This window comes from Protopterus annectens, chromosome 13.part0, assembly GCF_019279795.1.
Source record: "Protopterus annectens isolate FY-2018-M chromosome 13.part0, PAN1.0, whole genome shotgun sequence".
Taxonomy (NCBI): Eukaryota; Metazoa; Chordata; order Ceratodontiformes; family Protopteridae; genus Protopterus; species Protopterus annectens.
Window position 1 is genome coordinate 717,354,400 of NC_056747.1, and position 15,537 is coordinate 717,369,936.

General features: G+C 41.3%; 1 protein-coding gene across 1 annotated transcript in view; it reads left to right on the forward strand.

Moving 5' to 3' along the window:
• SUPT6H (SPT6 homolog, histone chaperone and transcription elongation factor) overlaps positions 1-15,537 on the forward strand; it is a 2,620,423-nt gene that overhangs the window by 2,291,848 nt on the left and 313,038 nt on the right. Inside the window, exon 31 of the mRNA XM_044054882.1 lies at positions 1,984-2,108. Coding sequence (XP_043910817.1) covers positions 1,984-2,108 — 125 coding nt within the window. The remainder of the gene's footprint in view (positions 1-1,983; positions 2,109-15,537) is intronic.

Consider the following 15,537-nt stretch of genomic DNA (forward strand, 5'->3'; position numbering starts at 1 on the left):
AAAATACTTCATCTGGTAAACTCACTCTTTTTTCGTCTCTCTGCTGCTAGCACCACTCTACAGGACCCCAAGGAGCTTTGCTGAGTCGGAACAAGCGCAAAAACTGCACCAAAGCGGGTTTTAAAGCAGGGGACTTGAAAAAGCTAGGAATTAGCCCAAAATGGCCAATAGACAACTAGTGTCTGGGCTGAGACCACTCCTCCAGGGACAGATAGGCTGCTCAAAACTCCCCACTCTCAATGGTGAACAGAGAAGCTTCCTCCTATCCAAGTAAGCATATGGGCAACACAGGAACCTGTACTAAAGCCCAGAATTCAGCAAAACCTGAATTCAGGACTATTCTAGCTCAGAAAAGGTGGGAAACAAGGATATATATATATTTTCTTTCTTTTTTTTTTAACAGAGACAGGAAATTAGCAGAAAAACACAGTAAATGCTTTGCACAGGCTAGCGCACTTGAGTGGGCAGCCTAAACAGTTAAATTAAACACAAAAACAACTTTAGAAGTGCAGGTAAGTACATAATACAAATAAGCTTTTTGAAAGGTAGTAGAGCAGTTATAACTCGTGTTTCGGCGAGGGAGGCAGTCGCAATTCAAAAGGCAGAGAAAAAATAATTTGTCTGGTAAAGTCACTCTTTTTTTTTCATCTCTCTGCTGCTATCACCACTCTGCAGGACCACGAGGAGCTTTGCTGAGTCGGAAGAACATTCCTAACTGCATTTCCTGTTTGTCAGCCAATTAGCAACTTACCTGGTTAGGTAAGGATTAATACTCTGCTTATCCATAGAGTAAAAAAATGGCATCATGGGGGACTGAATTGAGTCCTTTTGGGCAGGTCCAAGTAAATCACATCTACCCGAAGGCCATAGTGCATAGAGTTGATTGCATACTCATAAAAGCTGATAAGATTAACATGATGTGACCAGACCAGGTTAAAAAAAATGTTGAGATATCTAAGCTGATGTTGCGAGAATGCTGAAATGAATTGTTAACTGCCCTCTTGAAACATTTTCCTAATGTACAAGTTAAGCTAATTGGCTTATAACTGTCAGTGGTAGAGCTAACTGGCATTTCGAAACACTTGTAACTATGACTTCCTTCCAAATATGAGGTGCAAATTAGAGATTTTTGCGTTAGTGATATTTCTGTTGAAAGTGTACTACTTTTCTGTGATTTTATTCAGTGTAATAGATATTTAAATTTTGCAGTCACTTTTTTCAAGACAAGCTTCCTCCTTCCATTCCCCAGACCCTGCACATGTTATAGGTCTGTTGGTATGTGTATTATCTCCGTATCATTACATACTACTGAATATTTGCTGCTGTTAAAATAGAAAACATCTTTTAAACATAGTGCATTGGTGTGCTTCTTATTAATGCATAGCCAATTGATTTTGTATTCAGTATATTTGTATTTGTATGTATATTGGTGTAATTTACATAGTTTTAGGCTGTCTGTACCCTATAGGCTCCATTGTAGGAATTGTTATAGTAATTGTTGCGTTTACCTCTTCATAAGCACCTAAAAAATACATAGTACGCGTAGTACATAGTATTTATAGTTGCACCAAGGGATAAATATGTTTCTCAGAGAATTGCCATTCTCTGGAACAGTTTCCCCTTCCGCATGAAGTAGAGTTCCTCCCTAACCCTATTTAAGCACAACTGGGACCAGTGGATGGGTAATCAGAAATTCATCCCTGGTATGACACCTATGTCTGATGGACAGAAGCATTCAGTCACCTCCTATGTGCATGAAATTTGTGGGTCACATTTAGTTTGCGTGGCTAAGCTTATAAGGGCCCTAGTGGTAGTGTGGTATATACTTGTGAACATCTCTTGGGTCAGACAACTTCTAAAATATCATGCATGGGAAATGCATCTGCTGGTAGCTGATTTTTCAGTCATCTTATGAATTCTTACAGATTTCATCCTGTTACTCAGTTTACTGTTATGTCACACAAATTTTCTTTTTCTTAACAGAAAATGGAAGAGTTACTAATAAAAGCTAAAAAAGAAAAACCCACCTTTATCCCTTATTTCATCTCTGCATGTAAAGATCTGCCTGGCAAGTTCTTACTAGGATACCAGCCTCGAAACAAGCCAAGGTTAGTGAAAAATTGTAATATATTTGTCTTCCAAGAATTTGTTTTTGGCATGTACATGTTTATGCAGTGACTAGTAGTATACCAGAGGACCAAGGTTTGCCAGCCTTCATCTTTGAGATGAAAAGGCAGCTACAGTAAAATTTTGTATGAGGTACAGACTGCCTTGACACTCATCAGTCGCTTGGTAACCAGTGCTTAGTCCAAGCTCATGGAGAAGGTGAACATAACTACAGATAAGTAATGTCTGTTCCTCTTCAGGATTACGTCTGCATGGCAGACATCTTCAGAACTCTATTCCTAAAATTTGTGGCTGCTCTGGTGAATTCTGTTCTATGTAGATGTTTTGACTTTGATAAAGTCGCACTCAACCCAGGTTCAGCTCAGCAAAAATCCAGATATTGGATGAGCTGGCCAGGGATGAGATTGGCAGAGTTCTGCTGGAGATGCTTCTCCTGGAGGAAGGAGCAGGATTGTAGTTTCTGCATGTTTGTAACAATATCTACCTGATATAATTCCAATTCTAGTAAACATCCCATTATTGGCTTCTTAATTACAAATATCCTGCATGTTATTGCATAGCATTTCAGTACACCAGAAGTTCATAGATGATTGCTAGGGTAATGATACACGAGCGTTTACAAGCCTAGCTAATAATACCCAGGTTATGACAATATTGTATCTTAATTCCCAAGACATCCAAGATGGCTGCATGTTGAGTAACAGCTTAATTCTAGTTCTCCCAGTTTGAAAACAGAAACTTGGCAGACAAAGCCATTAGACCTATACTTCTGGATAAATGTCAGTAACTGGCTAGAAAGCGCACTGCCTAGATGCCAGGAAAAAAGAAATACAGAGGACCTGAAGGAAAATCAGCTACAAAAGTTGAAGAAATAATACTCAGCAAAAACATTGCAAGCCTCAGATGTGCCTTCCAGTAACCTAGAGAAAAGTATAAAACAACTGCACACAGACCTGATTAGAATAAATGAAACACTGATGGGAGTATATGAACTCAAACAACAAAGGGCTGGAAAAAATGGAAGAAGCTTTAAACAGATATTCAGATGAGATGTAAAACTGCAAAACTCAGAGGTTAAAATGAAGAAAAGGTTGGCTGAATATGAGACTGCACAAGAAGAGATTTTTCAAAAAGAATTTGAGGATGGAGCACTTCGGGAAAAAGAGAATTTCTGCTGTACCAGAGAAGCTGGAAAGAACAGACTGTATTTTATGAAAGCACAAATAAGCAACTGGACTGGTATTCACAACAAGAATTGTTAAGTGAAAGGGCACATCGTGTGTATGCTGCAAACCTGGCAATGAGAAAGCAGCCTAGACCTTTAATGGCAAAGATGCAATCTTACCAGCAGAAGGAGTTGATTCTGACAAAACTGTGGCAGAAGGATAAAGTACTAAAAGTAGGAGACAGCAGAATGTTTGTGGAGAATGCCTACGCATTGTACACCAGGCAAAAGAGGAGTACATTTATTCCATTAATCAGGGAATGTCAAGAAGTAGGCATGAGATTCAAACTGCTTTACCCAGTTATTTTCAAAATATTTTCCCTGGAGAGAGAAAATAATTTTTTGATGAAGTACATGCTAAGGAAGAAATAAAAAAGCTTGTCAAACAAAAATTGAGCTGTGAAACAGGAGGATGTTCTGCTGTTTATTCTTCTGGTAGTAAAGAACACAGAGTGACAGTGAAATTTTTGTCAGTGTTTCAAAGGAAAATGCCTGAGAGAAGGAAAAATCTAAGAGTCAACTAGAGGAATCAAGAGTACATTGGAAATTAAGCAGTAACAGGGTTTGGGAGGTAGAGATTAGGAATAAAAACAAGTAGCTTGGAAATTGACAAATGTGGGACAACAAAGCAATAATTTGTGAAACATGACAGAACAAGCAAATCTGGAAATATTGGACTTTTTTGGACTATATTAAACTTATAGAGGACTCTATAAAGTATATGTCCTAGTAAACATCATTAATATTCAGAAAAATACTTGAGAGGGTTAGAGGAGGGAGAACGTTAACTCTAAATATTCTTAATGGTACTATATTAACAGTGGATGATTTTTTGCATGCTGTAAAGTTTACTCAGTTACTTTTAAGCGTAATGGGGATACTAATGTAAATAGATGCTCCTGTTTTTTTTCTTTCTGCTGTCTCTCTCTCTCTCTCTCTTTCCTTGTCCAGTTTTAAAAAATGTAGGCACTGCAATGTAAAAAAAAAAAAAAAAAAAAAGATTCTGGTTAAAAGAGCCTGACAAAAGAAAAATGACTGTGCTTTTTGTCATTCTTGCATAGGGGAATGACTGGATTAAGGCCCTTTGATCTAGTAAGTTTTAACTCATTACATCCGAGTGACGCCTCCAGGTGCATCTGCAGTTACCACCTACTGCTCCTCTAGGCGTCAAATATTGCTTGTTCATATTTGCATTAATAATTCCAAAACCATGCCCTGTACAAGGTATCAGAATATTTTATCTTGAAGCATACATGGTGGCAAACACAATTGTATTGATATTTGACCTATGTCAATGAGTATTTGTTAGAACTGTAAGGTGATAACTTTATTTTTTAAAGGCTCAAGCCACGCCCACTAGGAGTTAAAGGTGCACAATTAAAAGAGCTGTACTGGAGGAGAAAATAAGTAGAAAGCAAGTAAATGAAAAGAATATTGGGTATTATAAAACTTTTTTCCAGTAAATATATGCTTAGCAATTTTGTATCTGGTTATCAAGTCTCTAGGAGACAATCTGATGAAGAGAAATGGTTAGGAGATAATGTTCTTTGAAAGCATTAACTTGTTTTCACAGCTGAGAAAGCTGTAAAGATAAGGCAAAACCAGACAGCACTTCGTAGAAGCACATGATGTGTCTTAGCATAAATGACCATACTTTTAGGCCAACTCAAATCTGCAAGTGTGGCTGTCAGTATGGAACGTGTTCGTATTAGGAGGGTAAAACTTAAGTATTTGAAGATGTACATAGTTTTGTGTGTTAACAGGTTTTAAGGGGGATTGGGGTGTGTTTTTTTTTGTTTGTTTGAGGGCTTTCAGTAAAACAAAAAGTTGTATAAGATGAGGCATAGGCTCAAATAGGTATGACAAGAAACAACTGTATGAAAAATCAACCTGCCAAACGGTGTATGCATGTCACAAAAGCTGAAACTAGACATTTAACAAAACAGCTGTTGTACATAAAAGGTGGGAATAACTTTTTAAGACAATGATGCTTTCTGTAATGACTTAAAATGTCATTGGTCTCACAGATGAATACAAAAAAGAAAGAGTAGTGAACTATATTAAAAAAATTTACAGTGCAAATAGCTGTGCTATAGGAGACGTAGCTGGAAAGAACTGACCATATGAATTTGATAAAGGGTTTCAGGGTGGTTATTCAGTGGAATACCTGGGGCAAAGGAAAAGTTGAGTTGATTAATTGCAGAGAGCTCCAATAATGATAGAAGATGGTAAAAGATAATAATGGTAGATTTGTTGTACTATAAGGGTCTACTGGCAAGGGAGGACTGGCATGTATTTATATTCCACCAAAAACTGCTATAAAGGAGGTTAAGAAATTTTGGGAGAAATAATCAGTCTTCAGCAAGGAATATTACATGTTCTTCGTGTTTCACTGTTGCAGTCATCACATTTGGGTTATCTGCCTGCAGGTAGCCCTCAGCCGGTCTGAATACCAGAGTCTTTGGATTTCTGCGTCATATGCTGTTGCTTCTTCCATGATGTCAGGTCGTCAGGGGTATAAAACATGTAGTCGATGCCATTACATCAGTCTTTCTTGCCGTGCAGTGCCCAAAGCAGAAGCAGTTCACAAGTGCCGGTCGGCCGACTCCTGAAATTTTCGTTTTCGAGTTTCAGACCTTCAAAAAGATAAGTACCCCGTTGGGGATCCTTTTTTTTTTTTTTCTTGTTCTAACCAATGTCAGAAAAAAAAAATAACAGTTGTCTTGCCTGTAGAAAGCAAATACCTCATAGAGATTTTCACCTGTTTAGGCCCAGACCACGACGTCCCTCACTGTCAGTTTTGTGCCTTGTTCAACTCCCGAACTATTCGTCGTCTGGCTATTTTTGTAGCCAGATACTTCCGTTCTCTATCTCCGTACTCCGAAATGGCTTCTTTAAGCCATCCGACTACGGTCTTCCGAAAAAACATAAGGATAAAGACAGAGAGAGACTGCATAGGTCCAAAACTGCCAACGATGCTTCCGTTAAGCTAGTCGCCAGTCTGCCGGAACTCAGTGGGGCGATTTCGCAGCCCCTGATACCCGGTACTACAGATTCACAGGCCTCTACTGAGACCCATTTGGAATCCGGTATGCTGCGAGATCCTTCTTTGACTCTGGAACCTGCGGATGTCTCTTTCTTGGATTGGTCCGGAGCTGCTGTGCAGGCACCGGCTTCTGAGGGTGTATTCAGGCCTACCGTCTTTCATATTAAACTGACAACTTCATTTCAAACTATAAATATCGAATTCCTCAGGCCTAAAGTTCGCACTATGCCTAGAAAAACGATGATCAAACTGAATTCTCAGGCCCATTTGCCTCAAAAACAAATGATTAGAATGGCTGAAGACCTTATTATCTTAATTAAGGGAAGCCAGCCTTCCCCCTCTAAGAGACCTAGAACTGATTTTCTTTCTGACTCTTCTGATCTGGGATCTGATATGTCTGTTCCTTCTAACTACCAGGATTTATCCTTATCTACTTATGAGGATTCTGATGCAGAGGATTCCATTCCCTCTGCTTCCCCTCCCGAAGATTTTTCTTTTGGTGAAACCTTGCATACCCTTAGGGAGCATTTCCTCTGGGAAAGTCAGGACTATTCTGAGTCCAAAAAGAGACTTAGAGAATTTTTACTTCTGCCTCAACACAGGCCTATAGCTGTCCCTCCTGTTCTGGAGATTGCAGATGATGTTTTCTTGGAATCCAGCCTTACCCCAGACACTTTGTCTCTACCTCCCAGTAAACCTGACAGTTACTACAGAGTACCTAACTCTCACAAATTTCTCTTCAAGAATCCAACTGTGGATCCAGAGACCATTTCCCAAGGACCAAAAGGCATTAAGGCTACTACTGCCAAAAATCCTACCATTTCTGATAGGGACTCTAGAGCTTTAGACAGTTGGGTTGGGAGGGTGGCCTAATGGTTAAGGTGTTTACTACAAAACACAGGTGCAGGGGTTTGAGTCCTCACATATAATATTGGCTAAGCTTAAAATGGCTCACAAGGGCAGTTAGCTTAGTACGAATCTATGAATCTATGAATCTATGAATCTATGGGATAAGAAGGTATACACTTCTGCTCCTTTGGCCATTAGGGCTTTAAATTGACAGTTTCATATGTTAAAGTATCAGCAGCATATTATGGGACTACTTAAACAGAAAATGATGTTGATTCTGACCGTGCTGAACACAAAGATTTGCAAGAGTTAATGCATTCTCCTGAACAAGTTGGTAAACATACTTTGCAATGTGGTTTTGATGCTTTAGAAGCATCTTGCAGGGCTGCTGTCCACTGGGTCTGTACTTAGAAGGCATGCTTGGCTTAAGGAGCAAAACTTGCCAGATCATGTTAAAGCTAAATTACTGGATGCCAAGACCACCTTTTTGGCAACAAAGCAGAAGTCCTCAAAAGGATGGAGGAAAAAGTTAAACCTATGCAAACTGTTAAAGATTTCTTACAAGTACAGCCTCCTAGTTTCAGTAGGCATTGGCCTTCAAAGAACTGGTCCTTTTCAGCCCCTTCCAGGCCTTCTCAGTTCAAACCCAGGAGCAGCAGACAGTCTCAGGCTGTGCACAGATCTAAGCAGTGGGGGGCTCTCACTTCCAAAGCAGGGAGTAGTAAGTCACCCCCCTATGGAAAAATGGCACAATGACTTATCCGTAATTCTTCCAATCCCTGCTCGACTACTTGCTCCCTTAGGAGGAAAGCTTGCCCTGCATGCAAAAATATGGGAACTCATTGCCCAGGGCAAATGGGTTTTAAACATAGTTTCCCTAGGATACAGATTCCACTTCCACTCACTCCTAACCCAAAGTGGATGGCCAGACCTCCCCCCAAATCAGTGGGCAGAGGCCCAAAAACAAATTCTCTCTCTCTCCTCGGTATCAGGGCTATTCAACCTGTCCCAGCAGAACAAAGGGGACAAGGTTTTTATTCAAGACTGTTCCAAGTTCCCAGAAAAGAAAGCTCCTGGCGTCGTATCCTGGACCTGTTTGTTCTCAACACCTTTCTGGTGGTTCCAAAATTCAAAATGCTCACTCTTCAACAGCTTCTTCCTGTGTTAGCCAAGGATGCCTGGCTGGCAACCCTAGACATAAAAGAATCTTACCTGCACATCCCAATAAGGGAATCCTGCAGACAATACCTACGTTTCAAGGCGGGCTCCATGCACTATCAGTTCTCTGCACTTCCCTTTGGCTTATCTACTGTGCCCAGGGTATTCACAAAGTGCCTAGCTCCAGCCATTGCATTTTGCAGGCAGAGAAATATTCAGATTTACCCATACTTGGACGATTGCCTGATTCAGGCAGAAAGTCAGGACTTGCTATTACAACACCTGGCATTTGTAAAGAGACTTCTAACCTCACTGGGGTACAACATCAACGAGAAGAAATCACACCTAGTACCCTGTCAGCAGATTGTATTCCTGGGAGCAAGCTTGAACACAGCTTCCCAGATGGCATTCCTCACACCGGAGAAACACGTTTATTTGACAACCTACTTCAACCTTCTGGCCATAAAAAAAAACAGCTCTCTGCACGGAAAATCCTACAAACCCTGTGGTTCATGGCCTCTTGCATTCTGTTAATTCCATATGCAAGACTGCATATGACGAAACTTCAGTGGTAGCTAAAAAGTCTATGTTGTCAACGTTCTCAGGACCTGGAAACAATGATTCCTATCATTTCTTGTCTAAGGGTGGAGTTCCTTTGGTGAGCAGAGGCCTGCTACCACAACAAGGGACTCCCTTTCACTCTAACCCTGCAACCCAAACCCTAACATCAGATGAATCAGACTATGCTTGGGGGGCTCACATGGCAGGGCAGTGCATTCAGGGCAAATGGAACCCAAAACAGATGCACCTGCATATCAATCAAAAAAATGTTAGCAATACAGAATGCTCTGATAGCCTTCAAAGAACTTATTCTTCCAGGACAACTATTGGTAAAGACAGACAACACCACAGTTATGTGGTACATAAACAAGCGGGGGGGGGGGTGGCATTCCAACCTTGTCTGCAGACTAGCCATGGCTCTGTGGAACACAGCCTTGAGCTACCAAGTGAACCTGCAAGCTCAATTCCTACCAGGCAAACTAAATTCACTGGCAGACGACTTAAGCAGAAATCTCATGGACCCACATGAATGGAAACTGGAACCCAAAATATTCAAGCTCTTGGGCAACAAATGGGGGACACCAGAGGTAGACCTGTTTGCCTCCCTTCAGAACTACCAATTAAACAAATTCTGTACCTGAACTCCCCACAGTCAAGCTTGGAAAGTGGACGCCCTGTCCTTTACCTGGGAAGGCTTCTCAATTTATATCTCTCGAAGGTTCTACTAAAGATCAAACAAGACAAGCCAAAGACCATACTGATTGCTCCATACTGGCCCTGGCAGCATTGGTGTACCCCCTTTAGCGCAGTCTGACAGTGCTGCAACCATGGCACCTGCCTTCGACCCCTTCCCTGCTGTCCCAGCAGGCAGGCCAGATTCTGCACCCTCAGCTTCAAACTCTGAACCTTGCAGCCTGGCTAATTCCCTGAGCTCACCTCTAGCAACCCTCAGTAAGCAGGTGCTGGATGTCATTCTTGAGGCAAGGAGGCCTAGTACTGTAAAATCCTATTCATAAAAGTGGAAAAGATACTATTCGCGGAGCCAGGCTCAGGGGATGGGCACAACGGTGCCCAGGTTACCTCATATTCTAGATTATTTTACAGAAATGCTCCACAAGGGCCTATCTTCCTCTTTAATTAAGATCATGCCTCTGCCATTTCAGCACATTATAATACTGAGCCACTCTTCCTCTCTCATCCCCTTCTAAAACAATTACTTAGTTACTTAGAGGGGCCAAACATTTAATGCTCCCCAGGAGAGCTCCTACTCCAGCCTGGGACCTTAACTTTGTATTGGAAAAAACTCACCCCCCCCCTTTGAACCAGCTGCTACAGCAGAGTTGAAATTCCTGCCTTGGAAAACAGCCTTACTTCTACCCATCTCTTCAGCAAGAAGATTGTCTGAACTGCAGGCCCTCATGGCAGTGGAACCCTTCATTATCTTCCATGCGCACAGGGTTTCCCTCATGACTAAATCCATCCTTTATGCCCAAGGTGGTGTCTAGTGTGGCTCTAAACCAGTCCATTCATTTGCCTACTTTTTTACCTAATCCTCAAACTAAGGGGGAAAGGATACTGCATTCTCTGGACATGCACAGACTGCTTAGAATCTCTTTGGACAGAACTAAGCCTTTCAGAAAATCTGACCAGCTGCTAGTTAGCTTTGCTGCAGGGGGAGAGGGGAAGGCCATTTCAAAGCAAACCATTTCCAAATGGATAGCCCCATTGCCTCCATTTCTGCTACAAGCACTATGGAAAACCTACCCCACAGGGGATAAGATCACATTCCACCAGGGCTGCATCTACCTCTATGGCATTTCTCAGAGGAGTCCCTACCAGGGACATCTTGGAAGCTGCTACCTGGAGCTCTGTACATACTTTCACAAAGCATTACCACCTGCCTATATTTTCTAAATCCAGAGCTGGATTTGCCACAGCAGTCTTACAGGGCCTGATTGATAGCCCCAATGCTCTTTAACTGCCTCCATCCTTCCTTAGCTTTGGGAATCAGCCCAAATGTTGATGACTGCAACAGTGAAACATGAAGAACATAGTACAGTTGTGTACACTTACCATAAATGTAGATGTTCGAGTGTATTCACTGTTGCAGTCTTGGTTACCCTCCCTCCAGTCCCCTGACTTCTCTTGGCTCTACCTTTCCTTCTTCTTTGGCATATATTTTATCATGTGTATTTGCTTTTTGCTGGGGGTGTTCCATACCATATAATTGCTTCCTATTGTGGGGGCACCTGACATCTGGGGCAAGAAAAACTGATGTAATGGCGTCGACGGCATGTTTTATACCCCTGATGACCTGACGTAATGGAAGAAGCAACAGCATCTGATGCAGAAATCCAAAGACTCTGGTATTCAGGCCGGCTGAGGGCTATCTGCAGGCAGATATCCCAGATGTGATGACTGCAACGGTGAATACACTCGAACATCTACATTTATGGTAAGTGTACACAACTGTACTTCATAGGTGGGGACTGGAATTTGATTTGCAACAGTTGTGTCTGGGGGGCCCAGAAGGGAAAAATATAACAAAGGAGGGTAGATTATTGAAAAAATTTATGAAAATATGTGTCATGGAAGATGTGAATTCAGTACTAGGAGTTCGGAGTAAATTTACATATTCTGTAAAATACAAAACCTGGGCTAGGGTAGACAGAAGTTATATTTCACAGGAAGATGTGGATTTAATTGAAGGTCTTGATATGTACCCAGTAACTATTTCAGAACATGCGCCAATAATAGCTAAAATAAAAACACACTGTAATGAAATAAAAATGAGACCCTGGCGCTTTCCCACCTATTTGTTGAAAAGAAAGGAATTTAAGGAATGATTAGTGGAATTATTCAGGAGCTATTCGAGAAGACAGAAATTTCTTCTGAAAATGTAGCTAGGGAATGGGATAAAATTAAAGTGGAATTTAAAAATAGGGTCGAAATAAAAAGGGAGATATGGTTTAGAAGTAACAAGGATTATTTAGAGGGGCTGACATTTTTTATTTATTTAGTTTTTTTATTTATCATTTGTTGACGGGGAAAGTCCGACTAGGTTCCACAGAGCCTTTTTTCAGCGGAGACCCGGGGAGAAATGCTCCAGATGCATGTCTTTGGAATGTGGGAGGAAACCAGAGTACCCGGAGGAAACCCACGTGAACACAGGGAGAACATGCAAACTTCACACAGAAGGCACCCCAGCCAAGAATCGAACCGGAGAACCTCTGCTGTGAGGTGACAACGTTAATCACTGCACCACTGCGCCACCCAAGTATTGCAAAATAAGGGGAGTACCACAGAATAAGAAGAAGGGCAACTGCAGAATGCTTACCAGAAAATAAGGGATTACCTCAATAATATGCATGAGTTTAGAAAGATTGCTGTTAAGCAACTGTTTTTTGATAATAACTCTAGAGCACAAAAACTTTTATCACAGAGACTTGGGAAACGGAAAGCAGAAAGCGCTGTTGCCAATCTTAGGGAGCCCATGACAAGGAAGATAACAGATCCTGTAGAAGTATTAGAAATACTTTGAAAATTCTATGAAAGTCTGTGTAAAGCAGAGAAATGTGGAAATCAAGAAAAGATACAAATGGAAATGTTTGTGGAAAAATTAAATATTCCAAGGTTAGAGGTAGATGAGGCTCAGTTACTAACAGGATAGTAGGAGATGAAGTAAAAATGGTGATGTATAGCCAATCTACAGGAAAGTCCCCAGGAAAGATGGCATTTCTGTGGAAGTTTGGAAGCTAGAAGTGCAAAAAAAACTGAAAGATAAAGAAGGTTTTAACAGTATGTTAAACTGAAAGATAAAGAAGGTTTTAACAGTATGTTAAGAGGAGAAGTAAAACCATTCTAGAAGAAAGAAGATGGTAGCTGTAATACCTAAAGAGGGTAAAGATCCATCAGGTCCAGCTTTTATACAGGCCCTTTTCAGTACTAAAACCATGATTCTAAAGTTTTTTTATAATGGTTAACAGAATGGCAAAAGTGATGCCAAAATTGATAGATATGGATCAGTGTGGGTTATTAGAGGGGAGGCAAACATTTGACAGCATTAACAGAACATTGTTTATCGAGAGGGAAGCAGAATGCAAGAATATACCACTGTTGGTGGGTGCTAAGGCCTTGCTGAGTCTAGTTATGTTGGCTGCCAAAAAAAGCAATTACTACAAAATGGAAATCTAAACCAGCTGTACTAGAAGTAGTGAATATCATAACAAAAATAAAATGGGAATTGGGATCTTTAGAAAAGCGAAGGAGCAAATTACATGGCAAGCAATGGGTATTGTGGGAACAACACATACAGGGGAGGAATGAGGTTTAAAAAAGGCAGGATTTGAATGAGCTATGTAATGATTGGCTGATGACTGGGTAGATTATAATTGTTGTATAATGTTTGCAACTAAAAATTATGTCAGTATAGATTGTGATGTATAATGTTCGTAGCTAAGATTGTCAAAATGGTATGTTATTTATATAAGTATATGATTGTATACGTCATAAGTGAAAATGTTTCTTGTTTTAAAAAAAACTATATGTTGTATCTTAATTCCCCAGATATGGGATGCAGTAGTGTCAGGGTAGTAAGTCATTTTACAGACTACCTCCGTCCATAAGGGACATGGGCAGTACCCCGGCAGTGAATTTATGGATGTTCTTCGTGTTTCACTGTTGCAGTCATCATACTTGGGTTATCTGCCTGCAGGTATCCCTCAGTCGGCCTGAATACCAGAGACGTAGTATTTCTACGTTGGTTGCTATCGCTCTAGGACTGACGTCAGGGGTATAAAAACAGTTAGCCGATGCCATTACATCAGTCTTTCTTGCCAAGGAGCCCGAAGCAGAAGCAGTTCACACAAGTGCCAGTCGGCCACTACCTGAGTTTTCGTTTCTGAATTGAGTTATCCTGAAGTCTTCTAAAGTTAAGTACCCCGTTGGGGATCCTTTTTTTTTGCTCTAACCGATGTCAGAAAAAGTTAACAATTTTCTTGCCTGTAGAAAGCAAATACCACACCGAGATTTCCATTCTTACTGTGTCACCTGTTTAGGCCCAGACCACGACGTACCTTGCTGTCGGTTTTGTGCCTTATTCAACGCCCAAACTATTTGTCGTGGGACCTTATTGTTGCTAAATACTTTCGTTCTCAGTCTCCGTATTCCGAAATGGCTTCGGTAAGCCGTCCAACTACCAGTCTTCTGAAAAACATAAGGATAAAGACAGAGACAGACTGCACAGGTCACAAACTGCCGATGATGCTTCCGTTACGCTAGTCGCCAGTTTGCCGGTACTCAGTGAAGCGTTTTTGCAGCCTCTGATGCCCGCTTCAGTGGATTCGCAGGCCTCTACCGAGACCCTTTTGGAGTCTGGTATGCCATGAGACTCTTCTTCGAGTACAGAACCTGCGGATGTCTCTACCATGGATGGGTCTGGAGCCGCTGAGCAGGCATTGACTTCTGAGGAAGTTCTTCGCACGACCGATATTCGACACAAACCGACTATTTCTTTCACGTTTTCATCTCTGTCTAAAGATCTCGAGTTTCTAATGCCAACAGTATGCGCTATGCCTAAAAAAACGACAGCCCAAACTCAAGCACGTGCTTCCTTGCCACAACATCAAATGCTTAAAATGGCAGAAGACCTTATTATGCTGATTAGGGGAAGTCAGCCTTCCCCTGCTAAGAGAAAGAGATCTGTTCCCAGCAGTTTTAACAGACCAAGAGTCCGACGACTCTGAGGTATCTTATTATGAAGGCATGCCTTTATCTGCTTATGAGGATTCAGATGCAGAGGAATGCTTTCCCTCTGCTTCTCTTCCTCCAGAGGATTTTTCTTTTGGTGAAACCTTACATACTTTAAGAGAACATTTCTACTGGGAATGCCAAGACTATCCTCAGTCCAAAAAGAGACTCAGATAATTTCTAGATTTGCCACAACATAGGCCTTTAGCAATACCCTCAGTCCTGGATGTTGTGGATGATAAGAAAACAGCTGAGCCAAATCAACACGGCTGGTCGAAATCCACTTTAATAGTACAGTCACACCAAAGAAGTAAGCGCTTTCACGATCACACTGAACGCTTCATCAGACTGAGAACATTTAGTAATACACTTACTTTTAAGCACATGCTTCAATTTAGCCATCAGTTAATCAATTATACAATCAATCATCTTGTAAGACAGCCGCGGTGGTGCAGCGGTTAGCGTTGTCATCTCACAGCAAGAGGTTCTCCTGTTCGATTCTCTGCTGGAGCATCTTCAGTGTGGAGTCTGCATGTCCTCCTCGCGGTCGAGTGACGTTAAAGACATGCAGGTAGGTGCAAGCGTTAATGGGTGCACCTTCTTTGAAGGTTGGGCATCAGGCTAGCAACTCGCCACCATAAAAATCCGCTGCCAGTCATGAGCAGACCAGAGCTCCTCTGTGGCGACCCCTAACCGGGAAAAGCCGAAAGTCTACAATCAATCATCTTGTTTATAAAAAATATATCTGTAATCGTGAAAGCTCTTACTTCTTTGGTGTGACTATACTATTAAAGTGGATTTCGACCAACCATGATTTGGCTCA